This window comes from Sander vitreus, chromosome 2 (assembly GCF_031162955.1).
Source record: "Sander vitreus isolate 19-12246 chromosome 2, sanVit1, whole genome shotgun sequence".
Taxonomy (NCBI): domain Eukaryota; kingdom Metazoa; phylum Chordata; class Actinopteri; order Perciformes; family Percidae; genus Sander; species Sander vitreus.
In genome coordinates, this window is record NC_135856.1 from 9,468,199 (window position 1) to 9,488,816 (window position 20,618).

At 41.0% G+C, this 20,618-nt stretch overlaps 3 protein-coding genes across 3 annotated transcripts; 2 read left to right on the forward strand and 1 right to left on the reverse strand.

The window, feature by feature from the left end:
* Positions 1-2,359: 2,359 nt before the first annotated feature.
* Positions 2,360-3,441, reverse strand: LOC144529330 (lipopolysaccharide-induced tumor necrosis factor-alpha factor homolog). The gene is made up of 4 exons (XM_078268342.1): positions 3,384-3,441; positions 3,177-3,302; positions 2,583-2,757; positions 2,360-2,477 (listed from the first exon to the last, which is right to left on the reverse strand). Exons 1-4 carry the CDS (start codon positions 3,439-3,441, stop codon positions 2,360-2,362), a joined length of 477 nt encoding a protein of 158 aa, XP_078124468.1.
* A 1,425-nt stretch (positions 3,442-4,866) lies between these two features.
* arpc1a (actin related protein 2/3 complex, subunit 1A) lies at positions 4,867-11,375 on the forward strand. The gene is made up of 11 exons (XM_078276389.1): positions 4,867-5,178; positions 5,866-5,959; positions 6,282-6,386; positions 6,585-6,807; positions 7,416-7,523; positions 7,677-7,780; positions 7,881-7,989; positions 9,175-9,250; positions 9,349-9,542; positions 10,330-10,420; positions 10,553-11,375. The coding sequence occupies exons 2-11, from the start codon at positions 5,896-5,898 to the stop codon at positions 10,589-10,591; spliced, it is 1,113 nt and encodes a 370-aa protein (XP_078132515.1). The 5' UTR covers positions 4,867-5,178; positions 5,866-5,895; the 3' UTR covers positions 10,592-11,375.
* A 2,773-nt stretch (positions 11,376-14,148) lies between these two features.
* arpc1b (actin related protein 2/3 complex, subunit 1B) lies at positions 14,149-19,780 on the forward strand. The gene is made up of 10 exons (XM_078276400.1): positions 14,149-14,315; positions 14,945-15,087; positions 15,902-16,006; positions 16,801-17,023; positions 17,137-17,244; positions 18,065-18,301; positions 18,392-18,467; positions 18,757-18,956; positions 19,090-19,180; positions 19,373-19,780. The coding sequence occupies exons 2-10, from the start codon at positions 15,024-15,026 to the stop codon at positions 19,409-19,411; spliced, it is 1,143 nt and encodes a 380-aa protein (XP_078132526.1). The 5' UTR covers positions 14,149-14,315; positions 14,945-15,023; the 3' UTR covers positions 19,412-19,780.
* The last annotated feature ends 838 nt before the right edge of the window (positions 19,781-20,618 follow it).

The window sequence follows — 20,618 nt, forward strand, 5'->3', positions numbered from 1 at the left end:
ATATTATGGGAAATATTTTAGTTTAAAAAAACAAAAAACTCAGATTTCTCAGTTCTCCAGGTAAAATATAATAGTCAATGCATAAAGATATTCCCTTTGTATTAATGCCTGGCAGAAACAAGTGTAATATAAAATTATTAACATTAAAGTATGGATGTAAACTCATCAGATGCATGCTGTAAAATTTAATTACAGGGCATAGACAATAAATAAACCCTCAATTTGCCTAGGTTTAAGGTTGAAAAACAATCTTATTCCACTCTAGTAGTCAAATATTCAATCCCAAGACTGCATGATTTTTATTTTTTTATTAAGTTTTACTTCCCCTCCGACTCTAAGAAAGGGGATGAATCAAACAAAGCAGCAGGAACAGAACATCTCATGAACTTGCCAAAATCCATTTCATAAAAACTGTTGCAATGGATGAATATCTTAGCACGACTAGGCCCAGTGAGAAACATGGAGCAGGGATCAGGGCATACAGAACATAAGCACATCTTCAAATAGCAACTAGCCAACACAAACAGAAACTGCTCAGGTTGGAAAATGACACCTCATTTAAGCAACACTTCTCATTTTATCTTTAGAAACTTTTCACACCACTTGCACTCTTAGTCAGGCTGTGTCCCACTGTTACCGGTGTGTTTTCCAATCCACGGAGCCACTCCGTACATTTCAGCACCACGCACTCATCCACACCATGGTCCTCCTCCTCATACTCCACATCATCATACTTATGTTGCTCATTCAGAAGTGAGATTTTCACAATTGAGCTTATGTCTCCCAGTTCAGCATCACTGTTGTTTTTAGCAGTGACTCTGCTGTTTGGAGTGCTGTGTCTCTGTGTTGCTGGTTGATGCCTTTTAGAGAGGTTTTCCCTCCTGCTTCTGGAATCTGAGGCACTTCCGGAAAGGCCTCCTCCACTTCCGGCATTTCTGGACGCTGAACGTTGATTTCTCTCATTGTTCCTCCGCTGCAGCAGCAGGACAGCCTCAGGTGTGAGAGTCAGTGTGAAACGGACCTCCTTGTGATGCCTGGCCCTCGTCTTCATCTCTGGCTCAGTCTTCACAGAGCTCTGGCTCACATGTTTGTTGTGCTGCATCTTAGACAGGGACGCACCCGAATTGGAGGCTAAGAAGCTGACTGTTTGTGATGAAGGCAGCAATCTCTCCCTTCTCTTTGCAAGCAGCTCTGTCCCTGACACTCCTTTGGCAGATGGCAGATGACTCCTGGGTTGGCTCTTCTTCCCCAGCTGCTTAAGGTTCGAAGCCAGTCGCGCCTTCACTGAGCTGCTGGCTTTGTCTTCTCTTTGGACCTTGGTCAAATTAGTTGTAGATGAAGTGTTGTTGATAGGTCTCTCCTTCCCGGTCAGTCCTGACACAGAGCGTGAAACGGACACAGATGGAATGAATGGCATTTTGGCAACACACAGGATCAAATAGGAAAGGAGTTCAGTTTTGCTGTTAAAGTGCTGAAAGAAAAAAGAAGAGGCCACTAAGGAGGAAACTGATTGACTGGGGGAGGCGAGATCCTCGGCTGCATCCTCGGCCATGCAGGAATCAGCAGTCAGCGTGTTGCTGCTGGGATCTACCAGCGCTCATCTACCCTGGGTTTTGCTGCATCTCAAATGCTCATTACTCTGAGGCTCAAAGATCTAAAATAAACCCACACTTCTAATCCCCTGGTGTCAAGTCAATGAGGGCACGCTTACTACACTCGGTGCAAGTACACATGCAGGCTTAATCCACACAGGATGTATTGATGACTAGAGTAGAAGTGGGAATCTGTGTACAGAGCACTGCAGTGGCGACTGTAAAACCTGTGAAAACAAAGTCCAAATTTAAGCATTAAGTTCATTCTTGAATATAGTATTTTGACAAATGAAAAATAATTCCAGGTCCACTTACTAGCTGTTCCCAAAGCATTGACGTGCATCTCCTGGTCTTTATCAGCAGATAGAAAATACTAAAAAGTGAATCTTAAAGTTTTCTATCTTTTCTTCTTTTTTCTCTTTTTTTTGTTAATTTAATTTGCAAGTATTTTTTATATGGAGCAAAAGTTTAGCATTTTCATCTGTTGTGTGCTTTCTGTTATACAATAGAAAACGTGAAAAAAGTGACAGAAAATATTTATTTGATAGAATTTTGTTACAAAACATGATTAAAATAGTTAAAAATCTCTAAAGTCTACATAACAGGAACCAACATGTTTTCTCCTAATATTTTACACATTTAAACTTATAAATGTATATATTTTCAGTTATCCTGAATGACTTTCAGACAGGTATACATACATTTTACTGCAATTGAACTCCTGTTAAGATGAAAAAACGTATTAGCCATCACATTAGCCTGCATGTTCATTCGCAGCATGTCCTCCTTTTTACATGGAGGACCCGTCGACAGCGGGGACAAGTGTGATAGGCATCCTTAAAATAGTTCACAAAAAATGGAATCAGGCAGCATCCAAGCACCAACCTGTGAGACAGAAATTAAACATCAGTCTATGTCTTTTGAATGTGTGTGATTGATGCTGGGTAAAAAGATAACCAAATGTAGGTATTTTAATGAGTCCCTCCTCACCCGCATAACACAAACACAAGACACATGAGCCACGCCTGCCTCCCGACTTTGTAGGTGACCTGCGTGGTGACCCGAGTCTGACAAGAGGGGCATGTTGTCCGAGCTGGACAGCGATACAGCTCTGTTTCATAGCTCACAAAATTCAGTTTGGGAGTAGCTTGAGGGAGAGCAGACACTAAAGAGAAGACATGGGGGGACGAAAAGGAATGCTTATTTTCTAAATGTATAATTACATGTTTTCTCACAACTGAAAATGAAGACACACTATAAGTCCTTAACATTATCCGATCAGTGCTGTTTGAGAGGTTGGATTAGCATCATTATCATCCATAAAAGAAAAAGTGTGCCTAAAAATGTTCCTGAATAAGTGTTGCATGTCATCCTATTCCATGTAAAAAACAAAACTACCAGTGGAATTAAATAAGTGAATTTACATTCATGATTCACACTCTCTACAATTATTTATTTATTTATTTGATTAATAGACGGACAACTCTACAAATCAACACTTTCCCAACTTAACGGAGTCTAAAAGTGAACAACTTCACTTCTCTATATAGTCAAAATGGAGGCAGATGTTAGGTGAGCATGTACCGGTTAGAGGTGAGTGTGTTTGGGCGGAGCCATCTCCAGGAGAAAAGGAGAATTGAGGGGGTGGTGGAGGGCTGAAAGGTGGGTAAATATGGTAGATCCTCCCATCTTGCCCAGTTTGACTTTCATCTGAACAAACAAATACACACAAGTTGTTTTTCAACCGTAAACTGATCATTTCAGGTCCTGTAAATTGAGAGGGTAGTTTACCTTGTAAGAAGCATGGTGGAGGTGAAGGTAACTGCTCATCTACTTTTAATGACTCCATTTAACAAGTTGATGACATGCCACAGAAAAAGAAAGCGAGAATCTGAATCTGCATGCGTTTTGGTGTTTGCAGCCAGCAGCAGTTAATCTGGAGGTCTACCAGGTGCGATGGAGAGGTACTAATTGAAATCTCCTCTGATTGGTTTAAGAACCTTTTACCCACAAGGCAATAGCAGGATTACTTTAAAATGAATCTGAAGTGATTTGGAGGTTGTTGTTTTTTTAAAGGTTGCACAATACAGCCACCATGCTTCTTTTCACTGCAGAAATAATGGACAATGCTTGCCTGTAATTTTGAGGCCTCTGAATTTTCTTCACTTCCTTGGATTTTAAAAGGTTTAGATGGCTACTGTTTTCAAATAAATGCTACAAAATGATATGAAAAAATGATAGAATACAGTTAACACTAACTAAAATGTTTCTGTACAAAAATCCTTACCACTTCCATTATGATTATTAATGGCTGACTACACTTAACGGTACCTACAAAAAACTGGATATGATGAGCTGATTTCTGTGGGAGATGATATAAGCTTAAAACACAATTACTCTATTTCTCTTTGGACCACCATGCCATCAACTTACTTTGTGAAAAACTGATCATGATAAACTCTCAAGCAGAAATAAGTGACATTATTGTCAGAATAATATAGAGATCATACTCTTATTTGCAGTTTATTAAAAATGACACACTAATGTGGACTTCAAATGTGCTGTGAAAAGAGCAGGCCTGAGCACAGGATGTGGGCCTACAGGTTAAGAACAGAATACCTTCTTAAGGGCCCTGGGGCAAAAATGAGCTTCTGGGCCCCCCTTTCAACATCCTGTTCCTCCCACAAGCTGTGCATTTTACTTATGTTTTTGATCATTGTTGCTTTATATTGTATGTATACCTATTTCTTCACACTCTTGTGTACATAATATTTCTGTCTATTCCCTACATTCAGCTTTGTTGTCCTCATTAGCTGCTATATATATCTCTGTGTAAGTAATTTCAGAGAAATGCAAAAACAAGAGTCACATTATGTGTATGTGCACAAATATTTGGCCAGTAGGGCTGATTCTGAGTATTTCAATGTTGAAATATTATTTTAATTAATTTAGACTTACTGCACAATGTAAGCACAATATCAGTATCACCTTAAAACTAGACTATACAGGAACCTTGTTCAAAAAAGGACCTTAAAATCAGGTAGCCTAATAAATCGATAAATCCGGCCCCAGTGCATATGGGGCTTTCAGGGGTCCTGGGAATCTGTGATTCTTTCATTTAACTAGATTCATACAAGACTGAAACTGACACACTGCCCGGCTGAATTGTATGGGAGATTTGTCCACATGATGCATTAGATGGTGGTGTTTTGTAACCGGTTAGGCCACTTTTTATGTTTCTATGTGTGAACCACTAGAGGAGCTCTTTCGCAGTCGTCTCAGTTTGTGTGTGAGACGTCGATGTGAACGAGTTTTTTTCAGTTGAATGTATTACAGCTAACGTGATGAGGCTAAGCTAGCTGTCAGCCAGGCATCCACGGGTTTTGCTGCAGAGTTAGCTACCGGATGCTCCCGGTGTCGTATCCTACTGGCCGTCTTGACATTCCCTCAACATTCCTGGACGAATTCGTGTCGACTGACCAGAGTCCGCGAATTCAAGTCCACTCCCAATCTAACCTTTCCCCGCTGTCGTAACTTAGCTTGCCGGCTAACTGAGACTGCACACCCGGAGAACCGGACTTAAGAGGTAACGTTAAGTTAGCAGGCGGACTACGGCTAATGGCGTAGCTAGCTATCACCGGGAGGAAAGGCATCTCCTTCAAGGAAAAACCGGGGTCTGACATATAAAAGGGAGGCCGTCTGTTAAACGTGTGGATACGTTTATATATTTCTCAAAATCACCAATCTGGCTGCTAACATTTGGGCTATTTAACACCGGTGAACAGTAAGCTAACAGTTAGCAATGGTATTAACTTGCTAGTAATGTTTTGCTGTTAACGATTTACCGAGTGAGGCAACTAACGTTAACGATAGCTAGTCATGGTAATTTTAAAGTACCTAGCAAAGCAACTTCAGTTCATAAAAGTGTTTAACTTGGCATGCCATGGTAAATAAAATTGAGACTATGGTGAAAGTTAGCTGGCTACCTTTAGCTTGGTATTATTATTTTAGCTAATATTGGCCAGTTGAAGCAGCCTTTCAATGTTTTGACTGATTGGGCTTAACATTAGCTACCCAAGCTAACGAATGGAATCCAAGTAACGTTGTAATAAAGTTAAGTTGTTCCATTTGAGAAGTCATCAAACAGACTTTTTATACACGCTGTCATATGTGAGCTTTAAAGCCGGTAGAAGTAAAGTTCAGCTGTTGGCTCAGGATTTGTTTAATGTCTAACGTTAGTTGGTAAACTATGTTTTGCTGTGTGACTTCGCAGAGTTCCACTTAAGGACCACACCCAGACAAGATGTCCCTTCATCAGTTTCTGTTGGAACCCATCACCTGCCATGCGTGGAACCGCGACAGGACACGTAAGGCTCAAATGTTTCCTCCTTTATTTCAAGAAAACCATTTCCCTTGCTTGATATGAGTGTATCACTAACATTACCAACTTGTACACTGCATACCTGTTATAGGTAATGCCTTTGAAAACAAATGACAATATCATATTTTATTTGAATAGGAGTGCAACTCCAGGCAAAAAAATATTATTGTTCCACTGTTTGTTTTCAGGATTTGTGAACATTTTACATTGAGTAGTTCAGCGTGGTATATGGCACATACCAGAAACTGGCTTAGGTTGTTTGTTATCTGTACTTCCATTATGTTAACCTGCTGCTTTTTCCCCTGCAGAAATAGCCATCAGTCCAAATAACCATGAAGTCCATATCTACAAGAAGAGTGGCAACCAGTGGGTTAAGACCCATGAGCTGAAGGAGCACAATGGACACATAACAGGTATTTAATCAGACTGCATTAGACTTGTATTCCTGTGAGTAACCCACAAACAAGTGATTCTAGAACTATCATTAACACAAGTTGATACACATCTGATTCTGAATAATATATGTATAAGAGTGTGCTGTCATAATTCACTTCATTGTTTGTGGCAAAAATCAGTCTGTAATTACATAATCTGTCTTTGTTGTGTTGCAGGTATTGACTGGGCTCCCAAAAGTGACCGTATAGTGACATGTGGAGCAGACCGTAATGCCTATGTGTGGTCCCAGAAGGAAGGGGTATGGAAGCCAACACTGGTCATCCTCAGGATCAACCGAGCTGCCACCTTCGTCAAGTGGTCTCCACTGGAGAACAAGTTTGCAGTTGGAAGTGGTGCTCGACTCATCTCTGTCTGCTACTTTGAGTCTGAGAATGACTGGTGAGACTATTTGTACAATCGTGACATTTTGCTGAAATTAAATACAACAGTAGACACAAGATAATGGCCAAATTGATATTTCGGATTATTTGTTGTGATTGGGAGTATTAACATATAGTGTGTTGTCACTTCCAGCCACATGAACCACAAATGTATTAATTTGGGACACAGCAACAACCCTAAGGCAGATGTGGCACTGAATCTATACCTCACCTGGTTTGAAACCAAAGTACTGTATTTCCAAATGACGGATAAAGATCCACTCCGATGCTTGTAAGGTTCTCCTTTCCAGCACTGCGTCAGTCTGTTCTGATTCAGTTTTTCCAAGTGTAATAAGTCTCACTGTCTGTCAAACCAGGGCTGCCTGTTTCTTCATATTCATTTTTAGTTTTTGACACAAGGATGGTTGTATTAATTTGACAGTAAACAATAAAACTAACAGTTTTGCTGAACTACATTCACGATTTGTTGCGGTCTCCCATTTGAAACATAACATTGGTATATCCGTTCAATTGATCATTGCATTTATACATAAGTATTGGGTAGAAGAAGTGCTGAAGTTTTTTCACGTTCCATATTAAAGATGTCTGCTTTTTCAAATGCTTCAGGTGGGTGAGCAAGCACATCAAGAAGCCAGTACGCTCCACCATCCTCAGTCTGGACTGGCATCCCAACAACATCCTGTTGGCTGCTGGATCCTGTGACTTCAAATGCAGGTGAATGTCATAAATAGTGGAAAATCTTACGGGACAAGAGATGAAATGATTGAAAACCTGTCATCGTCCTCACTCGCTCTTGTTCATTCTGTTCTTTTTTCTTTCTTTTTTTTTTGCTTCTATTCTCCCCACCCCTCCCTCTCTGGCCTCTAGGGTGTTCTCAGCCTACATTAAGGAGGTGGAAGAGAAACCAGGCCCCACACCCTGGGGCAGCAAGATGCCATTTGGTGCTGTGCTAGCAGAATTTGGAGGAGCGGGTCTGTATCTGTGTTTTTTTATGTGATAATAAAAGTCCTCTTATGACTTGCAGTAACCCTTTGAACTAAACCAGAGCTGCCTTTTTACTCACATTGTCAGGTGGAGGGGGTTGGGTCCACTCTGTCTCTTTCTCAGCCTCTGGTAACCGCCTGGCCTGGGTCAGCCATGATAGCACTGTCACTGTGGTGGACAGCTCCAAGACTGCCAGGTATATTAATTTTTACCCATATAGAGAGATCATGTTTATGTTTGTAACCAGCCGGTTTCTCAGATTAAACATGCTCTATGGAGTTTTCTAGTAAACAAACAAATGTTATGTTTACATTCAGTGATACTCAACAAAACGCATTGTGTGTATCCTTGAGGCCCAGCAAATGTGTTGAGTGCATTTCCTTCCTCATAAAACATTTGCAATGTCCATTTTAAATCATGCATTGTTTACATCAATGTTTACTAGCTTGCAGTCTTCTTTCACACTGCCTTTGATGGTGCATTGCTGCATTTTCCTTTGTGCGTTACCGCCAGCTCTTGATCAGTGCAATAGTGTAAAACCATCTGCAGGACTGTGCTTCGTCGAGTCTACAATTAAGTAGAATTTCCCATGTTTTTGTTAAATATTTCAGTGGGTTAAAATGCCACTACACTCACTGTAACTGGAGTTGCAGTGAAGGAAATAATGCTGGAAATTCTGACAGTATAGTCCAAAATGATTGACATGAGTGAGAAGTTTCAGCTACTAATGCAAGAGCAAGTAGATGATTTAGAACTGGACCTGTTACCTTTTTTGTTTACAGCTACTAAAAACAGAAAAGCAGATCAAATGTTAATCCTCTAAACCAAAAAGTGAGATGGGATGGAGAGATTTCTCTTTCCAAGCAACAGATGTGTATAGATGGGGAGATGTATGCATCCTAAGCGGTTTCATGATCTCCAAAAAAAATGACTAAACCCTTTCATGAAATTGAAATCTCCCACACATTCATCATGTTGACAAAGCCATCAATCACATAAAAACAAACAAAAAAAACACAATGAATGTGGTGTTATTTCTTTCACTACATGACAATACATTTCGGGGTATTCTCTATATTATTGGCCACAGTACACGTGCCATGATTTTGTAATCTGATAATCTTCTCACGGTGCCAATAAGGTGAGAAATAGAAACAACCACTTACATAATGGCATGTCAATAAATTGCAAGTGACATGAATTGAGACTGCAAAAAATGTCAACACCCTCTGTCATCAAAGCCCAGTTTTTTGTTTTTGATCACAAAATTGTAATTTCTGTGACAGCATACCGAAATTGTTTGTAGTTTGCTGCCTGTTTAATGTTAAGTACAATGAAAACCAATTGACTCTCAAGATGATCATTATTTGGGTGTGTTTAGTCCCTCACAGCTGAAGACGGAGTTCCTTCCTCTCCTCAGTGTCATTTTTGTTTCAGAGAACAGTCTAGTAGCTGCGGTAAGAATAACTATACACACAACATACTGTATGTCCATGCACAAATATACAGCAAGTAAGGAATGCCATTTAAAAAAATCTGTTGTCTGCATCTTCAGGGCCACGACTGTTGCCCCATGCTGTTCCGTTGCGACGATGGTGGAGCGCTGACATTTGTGTCAAAGCTTGACCTGCCCAAGCAGAGCATCCAGAGGAACATCTCTGCCATGGAGCGCTTCAGGAACATGGACAAAAGAGCCACCACCGAGGACCGCAACACTGCCCTGGACACACTGCACCAGAACAGCATCACGTAAGTCAAGCTCACTGGGATCATTGAAGGGCAGGCCGTAGAATTTATCTTAAGACACTTTCACAACAGCAGTTATCATTTTTAGGTTTAGATACTCTCAGATGTTAAAGATGTTCAGTAAAAGTAATTCAAAGAGAGTAGTTTTAGTTTTCCGAGTTTTCACAAGTTAATCTGTGTGTGTGTGTGTGATTCCAATTTTTAGTTGTTGGCATAATAGCAGTTTGCCCATGTGCTTTACACTTTGTATATACAATAGGTGTAAATAGAAGGGATTTTAAGTGTTTTTCAGTAATACAGAAGAAAATCTTTGAGGTCCCTTTTGGAGGCTGCACTGAGAGGTCTTTTTAATGGTTTGTTCTCAATGAGTGGCTACTACATACTAGAAACACCTCAGTATAACGCAACGCAATTCAACAGCACCACAGCGTATGAAAATCACCATGAAGTTGAATCGACACCTCTCTAAGAAAGTTTTAGCAAAAACGGAACAATTTAACCTTCACGATGGTAGGATTTATTGCAGAACTGCTATATTGGACTGTACAACTTTTAGCTTGGTGCGTCAAATAAACTGGCAACTGATGGTAGTTTAACCCCTTAAATAGACGTTGTTTTTTTTTGTTCCGCTAGTAAGCATATTTCCTTTTCCATCAAGGATCAGAACTTTGTCCACACATCACACTCTTGTCTTGGCAATACAGTGAAATCCATCATTATGCTTTGCTATCTTATAACTTCTTTACCCCTTTTAAAAATGTCTTTATGTATCTACATGTCTGGTCCTCAGCCAAGTGTCGATCTATGAAGGAGATAAAAGGGATTGTCGCAAGTTCTGCACCACAGGCATCGATGGAGCGATGACCATTTGGGACTTCAAGGTACCACACACACACACACACACACACACACACACACACACACACACACACACACACATCCCCTTCAGAGATTCATTTTCTCAAATCTCCCAGCTCTAACTCTCTCGTGTGTTTCTGTGTTTACCTCCTCAGAGTCTAGAAGCTTCTATCCAGGGTCTCCGCATCATGTGAAGAAATCTAATAAATGAATGAAGAAACGCAGCAGGCCTCACTTCTCCCCCTCGCCCCCCTCCTCTTTCCACCTCACCCCCTCTCTGCGACGCAGCCAGTAACACATAACTGACCGCCTAATCGAGTGTCTGCTGAAGCACTGATCAGACCATAACACACTCTTGTGGGTGTGTGCAAACACTCTCACACACACATACACACACACTAAAGTACACGCATACACTACACGCACACACTGAGCTGACGTGTGACATCACTGTTGATTTTTTTGTTTTGTTTTTAAATGAAGGTTAACCAGGTGTCAAAGTGGGAAGCTCCTCTGACACGTATTAAAACGTGACGTGAAATGTGTGTTTTTATGTTCTCTAACCTCCTGTACCAAAAGTTGAACACGAAAAAGGTGCGTTTTATCCAAAAGTCAGACTGTATGTCACCTCAGATCAACCTTAACATGATCTCTGAATATCACTGTTTAGTAGAACGGAGAAGGTGATGCTTCACTTCCTGGAGTCTAGTAAATATTCTCCAGCAGGTGAAGTCATTGTTCAAATTAGGACCCAGGTTATTGATATTCTGAGGTCATGTTGCTGGTTGGCTGTAGAGAGCTGTACAGGATCTGATGGTGGAGAGAGAAAGCAGTTGTCTGAACTCTGTGTGGAGTCACGGCTGGCCAGCACTAGGCTCTGTAGCTACTACACTAAAACCACACAAGATGGAGGATTTCTATGTAACGGATCATGAGGTAGGCATGAAATAAAGATGTACATTTACAGTACACAACTCACTTGACTGTTCTCTTCCTTTGTCTTTGTATCTCACTGACCAGATACCTTTAGTGGATCTGCAGTACTAGTTTTGTTTTCATTGTTGTTTTTTTTAAATCTTGTGGGCTTAAAAACTTTCTTAGGCAGAGTAGTTGGAGTATCAGCTAGATTCAGAGTCTCATAATCAGGTAAGATGAAAAGGACCATATGTACCGTGCTCTACGCAGTCTAAGTAACGATCGTGTTTCTTTTTTTGTGCATTTATTACAGAATGGCTTAACCCTTGTATGTTGTTTGGGTCTGTGGGACCCGTTTTCAATGTTTGCTAAAAGAAAAAATGATGCTATTTATTACTTCTTCTAACTCAAACTCATTGGCCTTGACTCATTTTCTGTGAAGAACATACAAAATAACTAATTTTCAATGACTGCACACGGTACACCCCCCCCACACACACGCACACACACACACACACACACAACCACGTATAACTATTACATATGAGGCGTTCGGGTCTACTGGACTGAAGTGTAATAAATGTGTAATAATTGTAGGTGCTATGAAACTTAACTGTTCTCCTAACTGGGCCTGCTGTCTGTGTGTGTGTGTCTGTTGTCATTCTGCACCTGCTATTCCCACACAAAGTTCCAAAATTGTTACATTTCAAGCACTTTCACCTGTTCTGATTAAGTTCTAAGAAATAAGCACCAATAATGATCAAAAATCTTTTTTCTATTTTTTTTTTTTTTTACCTTTTTTTATAATTGAATTTCCTTGTTTTCTCCCAAAAAAACGAAAATGATCATATGATCTCACAGGGGTAAATGGCAAATATGAACCATAGATGATGTATATATCACTGGTAATTGAGCTAAAGTAAACATCTGTTAAGTATTTTTACATAAATTGTTATGGCTGCATTGATTTAAAAGCCTAATAATGTGGTGGGTCCACCAGACCCGGGAACATCGGCTGTGTAACAAAAATATGAACACCACACAAGGGTTAAATGACACAAGTAGGAACCTTGTGTTGCATCAGGTGCATATCATTACTCTTCTAAGCAGCCATGGATTTTTTTTGTTGCTGTATTTGTAATGCATTTTGCAAGTTTTGCAAGTGTTTACAGACATGCTGGTGGGAGGCTCTGTGAGGCTTTAAACTAAATGCTAATGTCAGCATGCTAACACTTTGCAGGTAATTTGGTCCATAAACCAAAGAATTGGAGATATTTCATATCTCATGGTGGTGCTAGATGGATTTGTGTGTCATGAATGTGACAAAAGTTCATGGTAAAAAAAATAATTAGACAGAGTAACAGAGCAGACTGCACCGGTACCATACAAACAAAATCCTGGAAACACTTTTTTTTTTGCTTCTTCTCAGATATACAGATATATTCTCTGTACATCAATTAATACACATTGCCAGAGTCACACAGGGGGAACGTAGGGGGCACGGTGGAGCATCGGTTACTGTCGCCTCACAGCAGAAGGGTTCTGGGTCTGGCTCCGTCCCTTCTGTGTGGAATTTGCATGTTGGGTTTCTCTGGGTCATCCAGCTTCCTCAAACAGTCCAAAAAACTTGCAGGTGTTAGGTGAATTAGTGATTCTAAATTGCCCTGTAATGTATCTGTGTATGGTTTTCTGCCCTGTGATTAGCTGGTGACCTGTGCAGGGTGTACCCCACCTTTCGCCCAATGTCCTCTGGGATCGAGCGACCCAGTAAAGGATAAGCAATTACAGATGATGGATGGGTGGATGAAAATTTAAATAGAATTGAGGCCTATTAAGGGGTGTTGAATTAAGGCCCCATTGTAGGTCATTGTATACAGAATATAATTCCACTGTGACAAAAACTATAGAATTTAGTTTTAAATGATTGTAGGTTTTCACTGATTGTCAGTTCTATAATCTTCCTCTTAACCCCCAAATGGAAATTATGTAATAAGTAAGGGACATTCTACACCAGCACAGACAGGAAAAGTCGGTAACACTTTACTTGAAGGTATCTACATAAGGGTGACATGACACTGTCATGAACACAGTCATGACACATGAACCCTAACCTTAACTCTAACCATAACCCTAACCATAACTTGTCATGACAAAAACTGAATGACACTTACTAAAAGAAGCGTTATGTCATAAACGTTTATGACTTGTTTATAATGTTAATGATACGTTCATGACAGTGTCATGTCACTCTTATGTAGATACCTTCAAGTAAAGTGTAACCGAAAAGTCTGAGCTATAAGAACATCCATGGCTGATCTTAAATTTCCAGAGTAAAAGTGAGGGGATCTTTCAGGTAAAGCTTGAAAAGTCAAACTACATGAAACAACCGGAGCAAATATATTCTACATTCTAAGTCAACAACTTTTCTTCTCCTTTCTCCACCCTTTTGCAGTTTACTTTTCGTCCCTCCCCTTCTCCTTGTTCCTCTTTCTTTATGCAGAATTGACCATACGTCCCTCCCCCTTCTCTTCTGTTTTTCATGCTTCTTTTGGCTTCCCCCTCAGTCTCTACTACTTCCTCCTTTTTGTAGAACATTGCATTGTGTTCCTGCTCCTCCCTCTCTTCCTAGTTTTACTGAAGCAAAAACGTCTGTTCTTTTCCCTTCTGTTTCTGCTCAAAATGAAGTTTGCTCACATTGTTGAACTGTGAAACCTGTGATCTTTTCTGCCTCAAGCATAAGCCAGCATAAACTTCCTGTATGTTTCCCCTTCTGAGTTTCACTGTACCCTCCTCCACTTCCTCCTCTGACCTCTCCTCCCTCTCTTCAGCTCAGTTTTTCTCTCCCTGAGCTCACTCTTTCGTTGGCGTTCGCGTTGACTGGCCAGAGTCCGCGAGCTTGAACACCCTCATCTTTATTTGATCCACCACCTTCCTCTGCATCTCTCTTCTTTTCTCTCTCTCTCCATCTCTGCAGCTATTCACCCATTCAGTCCGGCCCTCAGGGTAAGTAGCCTAGAAAATATTTAACAGTTGACTAAGTATGTTTAGACATGTCAGTAACGCAACGCACACATCCACACACACACACACACACACACACACACACACACACACACACACATACACGCACACTTTGTAAGTGTAATGTATTTCAGGAAATACTAAAAGTATGCAACAATCTCTCCAACCTACACACACTCACTCGACGTGGATGCAATTATGTTAAATTCATTTTCTGAAGTTGGTGCTTGTAAAATAACAGTGTGATGGAGAGGTTTGTCCTGATTTCCTGGGTGTGTGCTCTCGCTGTGAAGTGTAATGTTTGTTTGGGGATGTGTGTTACCCTTGACCTGTATCATTCCTCTCATGCCTCTGAGAGTCTGGATTTCATTAACACAACCTGAGTGAGATAAGTTCAGTGTGTTTTTCTATGCACAGAGGGTTAAAATCAGCTGATAGTGTCCATTTTTACTCCTCAAAGTACCTGAAATAGTCTGGACCAACTCTTCTCAATGTATCTTGATAAATAGTTCTGTAAATTGAATTATAGTTTATAGTGTAACTTTGTTGTGTGTTTTTATTTCCCTTTCAGCTTCTTCCTCATAACAATCTTTTAACTTCTGTTTTTCTAGACTTGACTGTTATCTCCCATCTAACCAGCTGCTGGTTCCACACACCCCTTCCTGTTTTGTTTCTGACATCTGATTGGTCATGGCGTACCATAGTTTCCTGCTGGAACCAATTAGCTGCCATGCCTGGAACAAAGATCGTACCCGTAAGTCTGCTTGCCTCCTCTGATTGGTCACTTGGGGTTAGTATTTCAGAGGCTCTGAGTCGCCTCCTCTCTGAACTGCACACAGTTTTAATCAGACATCATGGAACATCTTGCTTCAACTAGAGTCTGCGCCAAAGAACAAATAGTTTAATAGTCGGTGATTTCTGATTGGCTCCCAGGTGGGAGAAGGTATTTCCTGTTTCCTGTAACAGTAAGGGCGTCTGGAGGCCTTTCTGAGAGGCTCTTGTGCTCAGTTAGCTGCAGGAAACTAGTGCCATATTTGGCTGTTTCGATCAGAGCTTTGGTTTCTGGGCAAAGCGGATGTAACAGCAACTGTGGTTAAGTCATCGAGTCATACATTTGTAGTTTCACTCAACTTGTAAGCTCAACACTTCAGTTTGCTCAACTTGCAGGCTGAACACTCAAAAAACAAAAATGCATACTAAAGCACGGATACTGCTGCTCTCAGACAAACACTGCTTCTGACTCATCTGCTGACTTAAACATGTGCAGGGTTTGCTACAACATTATGGGAAGGAAGGTTGCAGTTCTCGCACTTTGTCTATTTAAAGCTACCATGTGTCTGTGTGCTGCCTGCAGGCAGATACATACTGTATTTTTCTAGTTTTCTCTGTTCTCATGCACCCAGTCAGCTGTTCGGTGTTCCGCTTCACCGATCAGCCCCACAAACTTCTCCCGTCAATCACTCTGTACTTTGTCCTCACACTGGTGAATTTCCTGTTTATGTTTCAATGATTTGCAGTGCTTTCTCTGTGGATGCACAGTGCACTTAAATGTGTTCTTTATGCTTCAGAGATCGCCCTGTGCCCCAACAACCACGAGGTCCACATCTTCAAGAAGGATGGGACCAAGTGGACCAAGATCCATGAGCTGAAGGAGCACAACGGGCAGGTGACAGGTGAGACACACACACACACACACACACACACACACACACACACACACACACACACACACACACAGACACAGTTATTTACTTTAATAACTTTTGTATGTTTCCCACGAAGTTTAGAGACATTCAGGTGAATATACAAAAGTAAGTAAAGTTCTTGGGGGGGGGGCTGTGTGATATCATAATGAACCTTGTCAAGTAGCAACTAGTTTAATACCTCAATACACTATTTCATTTTCAGTGACTGATAATACATTGCCTTGCAGCAAATTTAGCTAAAAACTGTCTCTCCAGTGGTACCTAATAAACAAAAGTAGAGAATTTTAAGTAACAGTTCGACATTTTAGGAAATACACTTATTTTTCTTCTAATTGAGAGTTAGACAAGAAGATCTGTACCACTTTGCAAAGTGCAATAAATACACCAGCACTTTTTGCACTTGGCACTTTAATTATCACAGTTACTGTTTAAGATGTCGTAGTGTCTGTACAGTCATATTCTGTCCTTTTATGTCCTAAGATCTTTCGTTGATTCTCTGTTCATGTTTTTATGTTGATTTTAAAATGATTTTTCTGTTACATGTTTGTGTTGTGAAGCAACAGATAGTAGCACTATGCCTAAGACAAATCCCCCCTCTGGGACAATAAAGTGTATTCTATTCTATTCTATTGTGTCTATTAAGTGTTGTCAATCTTCTCAAGTAACTTGTGGTAAAAAAGCAAATTTTCAAACTTTTCCTTTAAATAAATATGATGAATGGACAGAGATAAGATAACAATCAGAGTTTTTTTCTCCTGCAGGTATCGACTGGGCTACAGACAGTAACCGTATAGTTACTTGCGGAGCGGACCGTAACGCCTACGTGTGGACCCTAAAAGAGGGCACATGGAAGCCCACCCTGGTCATCCTCAGGATCAACCGTGCTGCTCGCTGTGTGAAGTGGTCGCCACGAGAGAACAAGTTTGCTGTAGGCAGCGGTTCACGCCTCATCTCCATCTGCTACTTTGAGCAGGAAAACGACTGGTAAGGTTTTACAGGACTGCTTTCTGATAGCTTCCGGCCCCTAATTTACATGAAAGGCTGAATTTGATTATTATGAACCATACACTTCTAGCATGCTGTGCTGTTACCTACAGGTGGGTGTGTAAGCACATCAAGAAGCCGATCCGCTCCACCATCCTCAGTCTGGACTGGCATCCCAACAACGTCCTGCTGGCTGCTGGATCCTGTGACTTCAAATGCAGGTATCAGTGAATCAAGAGAGGAACACAGTTGTGTTACTAAACTTGTGAGGAGATTTTGATGACTACATTTAATACCTGCAACTACTACTTCTGTCTACTCTGTCCGTCATGGAAGACGGATCCTTCATTTTTCATTCTTTCTCCCATTTTTTGTGGAGATTTTCCTTATTCAAAACGAGGCTCTTAAGTATAAATTGTATCATGTGCCGCACAGTTTGTAAAAACCCCTGAGAAAAAGGTTGAGTTTTTTTGCCGAAAACATAAATGAAATTTACTTAGACCCCTATTGTAACTTTAGAAATCAAATTCTTAAAACAACACCAAAGCACTTTTCCTCTTCGGTCCCCCTACAGGTTGGAAGCAAAATAGTTAATAGTTACAGCTTCTTATGTCTCATTCAAACTACAGATACGCCACCCGATTTGGCAAACTTGCATGGTGTGGTTATAGCCGATAGAGGGCCGCAAAGTGAATGCAGAAGTGCCGTTCACTCTGTTACGAGTTGATGAACCACTGAAACGATTTTGGAAACATTATTTTAAGGTACAAAAGAATCTTTGGTGTTGCTTTAAATATAAACTAGGCTTAACACCTAGCCTAATCTAAAGTCCAATCCTATTCTTGATCATTCCACAAAAATGTCATCACTTCATATGCATTTAGCTCATTTTCATAGCATACAAAGACAGAACAGAATAAATAATAAATCAAATTGTCTGGACCTCCCAGTATTGATCAGCCATTGTTTTCATCCTCTTTGCCTCCTTCTCTCTTCCTTGTATCTTGTTAACATCCTGAACCATCTCGCCCTCGCCCACAGGGTGTTTTCAGCCTACATTAAGGAGGTGGAGGAGAAGCCCGGCCCCACTCCCTGGGGCAACAAGATGCCGTTCGGGGAGATGTTGTTTGAGTCTGGCGGGTGTGAAGCAGTGGGTCAGACCCTAGCTGGAGGCGGTGGATGGGTGCACAGCGTTTGCTTCTCACACTCCGGCAACCGCCTGGCCTGGACCTCCCATGACTCCACTGTGTCTGTCGCAGAGGGAGGCAAGACCGGCACGTAAGAGAGGGCGGGGCAACATGCCAGAGTGTCTGTGTGTTTTAGTGTGTGTTGTGGGTGTGCACTCTGACTTTTGTTATGACTCCACAGGGTGAACAGTCTGAGCTCTGAGACACTTCCACTGCTGTGTGTCACCTTCATCACTGAGAACAGCTTAGTAGCAGCTGTGAGTATTCAATACATAGCCAACATTTATTCTGTTGTCAATTAATCAGTTTATTCTATCCACATTTACTGATTGTGTGTGCTTCTGGGGAGCTTGAGAATATTTACGAATTTATTCTGCAAGAGAACCAACTTTGAAACACAAATGCAATACTAACTGACTTATTACAACCAGTTACAACCACAATCACAAGCGCTATCTCGTATTTTATTACCATACTGTTGTTATATCCTGATGTTATCTTCCAGCTTCACCTGCATTGCATCCTCGTGTGTTTCTGTTCCCCCAGGGCCACGACTGTTACCCTGTGCTGTTTGTGTACGACAGTGCCAAAGCCAGCTTGACATTTGGTGGCAAGCTGGACGTTCCTAAGCAGACGGCCCAGAAGGGCGTCAGTGCCAGGGAACGTTTCCAGAACCTGGACCGTCGGGCCTCAGAGACCCAGAGCACTGACAATGACCTGAACACCCTGCACAAGAACAGCATCAAGTGAGGAGAGAAAATACACATAACTTATTTTTTGAAGGCGTGCATCATCATCATTATCTCTGTTAAACAAGCGTTCTTTTTTTTTGCAACATTTTATGTTTGTGAGTTTACATTGTCTCAAACTATATTTCAGTCAAATCTCAGTGCTAGAAGGAGGACGAAACCAGTGCACCAAGTTTTGCACCACCGGCATGGATGGTGGAATGAGCATCTGGGATGTCAAGGTAACAAACAAACACACACATACACACACACACACACACACACACACACACACACACACACACACACACATTGCACAGTTTACACAAGAATACACTGATGTGGTCAAATCTTAATTTGTGTGATAGCCTGTTAACATGTTTTCCCAGACATAATATGAACATCGTTTTTAAATATTTCTTTTTTTTTTTCAGACTCTGGAGTCTGCAATGAAGAACTTAAAGATAGTCTGAACTGAAGTTTACATCACTCCGCATAAAGTATATTAGCTTCTGGAGATATGAAGAAAATCTGCTGCCTTACACAAAGCTTCTTGGCCTTATTTTAATCAGGTATTTTTTTTAATATGCAAGTTAAACGATCAGACTCGGGTCAAACAGTGTTTGTAATCTCTCTGAAGCTCACTGCTGAGCTTGTTAAACTCAACACTGTATACAGAGGGACTGACCACAGGTCTGCAAACGGTACTTAATGAGTTATATTAGTAAAATCAGAGAGAGCTCAGTCTGAGCTAAATGCTTAAAGCAGGCATTTTATATTAATCACTATTAAAGCTTATGCTGGTCATAATATGCATTTAATAAATGATTGCTGTTACAGTGCTCAACAATGTTTGGTTCATTACAGCTGTGTCACATAGCTTATTGTTTTTGGAAATCTGGGGGGTTCAACAGCATGAGGATGTTGAGCTCGACAGTTCTTGATCTTAGAACCTCTGCTCCTTGAAGGGATTTAGTAAAACACTTCTATAAATTTGGGATATATTCTTACCTTCAATCTCTAGTATGAATTCTACATTTCCCATAATGCAACTTGCCAGTATCTTGCAATAGAGCCTAACTTAGTAGTATAAAATCGTTCAAACTCCACTGCACATCTCAAAATAACCGATAACCCATCTTTAATCGATAACCCAGATGACATCACTATGACATCATAAGGGGTTATTACTTTCCAGACTTGACAAAGCTCCTCCCCGGCCACAGAATTTAGGCCTAGCAGCTGTTTTAGTAAACTGACTAGAAACTGTTTCTTGCTAGCTGAACACAATAAAACACTTAACATTCATCATCATATTATATCATCAACCAGCCTCAAACTCCGTGCCTGCATCGCCACCTAGAGGTAGAACCAGGAAACGTAGCTACTTACAATAACAAATCGGCACAATTTCACCAGCCATGAATCAGTCCCTCAGAAAATGATGTGGCAAACAACCCTGTGAAAAACAACCGTCCAAACCGAGTCGTGATGAGGTGAACCGGCGGAGCTCCAGCAGAGAGAGAGAGAGAGAGAGAGAGAGAGAGAGAGAGAGAGAGAGAGAGAGAGAGAGAGAAGAGAGAGAGAGACCACCGACATCCACACTAACAGAGACCGTCCCCGACGCCCACACTTCCGGACTGGAGCCTCAGGAGGCAGCTGGGTCGGGATCAGTGACTG

Bases quoted from the DNA above. Each gene is read 5' to 3' on its own strand.
- arpc1a (XM_078276389.1), top strand. From the start codon at position 5,896: ATGTCCCTTCATCAGTTTCTGTTGGAACCCATCACCTGCCATGCGTGG. The intron at 6,808-7,415 runs GTGAGACTATTT...CAAATGCTTCAG, and splicing joins TTTGAGTCTGAGAATGACTG to GTGGGTGAGCAAGCACATCA. The intron at 9,543-10,329 runs GTAAGTCAAGCT...TCTGGTCCTCAG, and splicing joins CTGCACCAGAACAGCATCAC to CCAAGTGTCGATCTATGAAG.
- arpc1b (XM_078276400.1), top strand. From the start codon at position 15,024: ATGGCGTACCATAGTTTCCTGCTGGAACCAATTAGCTGCCATGCCTGG. The intron at 18,302-18,391 runs GTAAGAGAGGGC...ATGACTCCACAG, and splicing joins GAGGGAGGCAAGACCGGCAC to GGTGAACAGTCTGAGCTCTG. The intron at 19,181-19,372 runs GTAACAAACAAA...TTTTTTTTTCAG, and splicing joins TGAGCATCTGGGATGTCAAG to ACTCTGGAGTCTGCAATGAA.
- LOC144529330 (XM_078268342.1), bottom strand. From the start codon at position 3,441: ATGGAGTCATTAAAAGTAGATGAGCAGTTACCTTCACCTCCACCATGC. The intron at 3,303-3,383 runs GTAAACTACCCT...TTGTTTGTTCAG, and splicing joins TCCACCATGCTTCTTACAAG to ATGAAAGTCAAACTGGGCAA. The intron at 2,758-3,176 runs GTACATGCTCAC...TCTTCTCTTTAG, and splicing joins AACACACTCACCTCTAACCG to TGTCTGCTCTCCCTCAAGCT.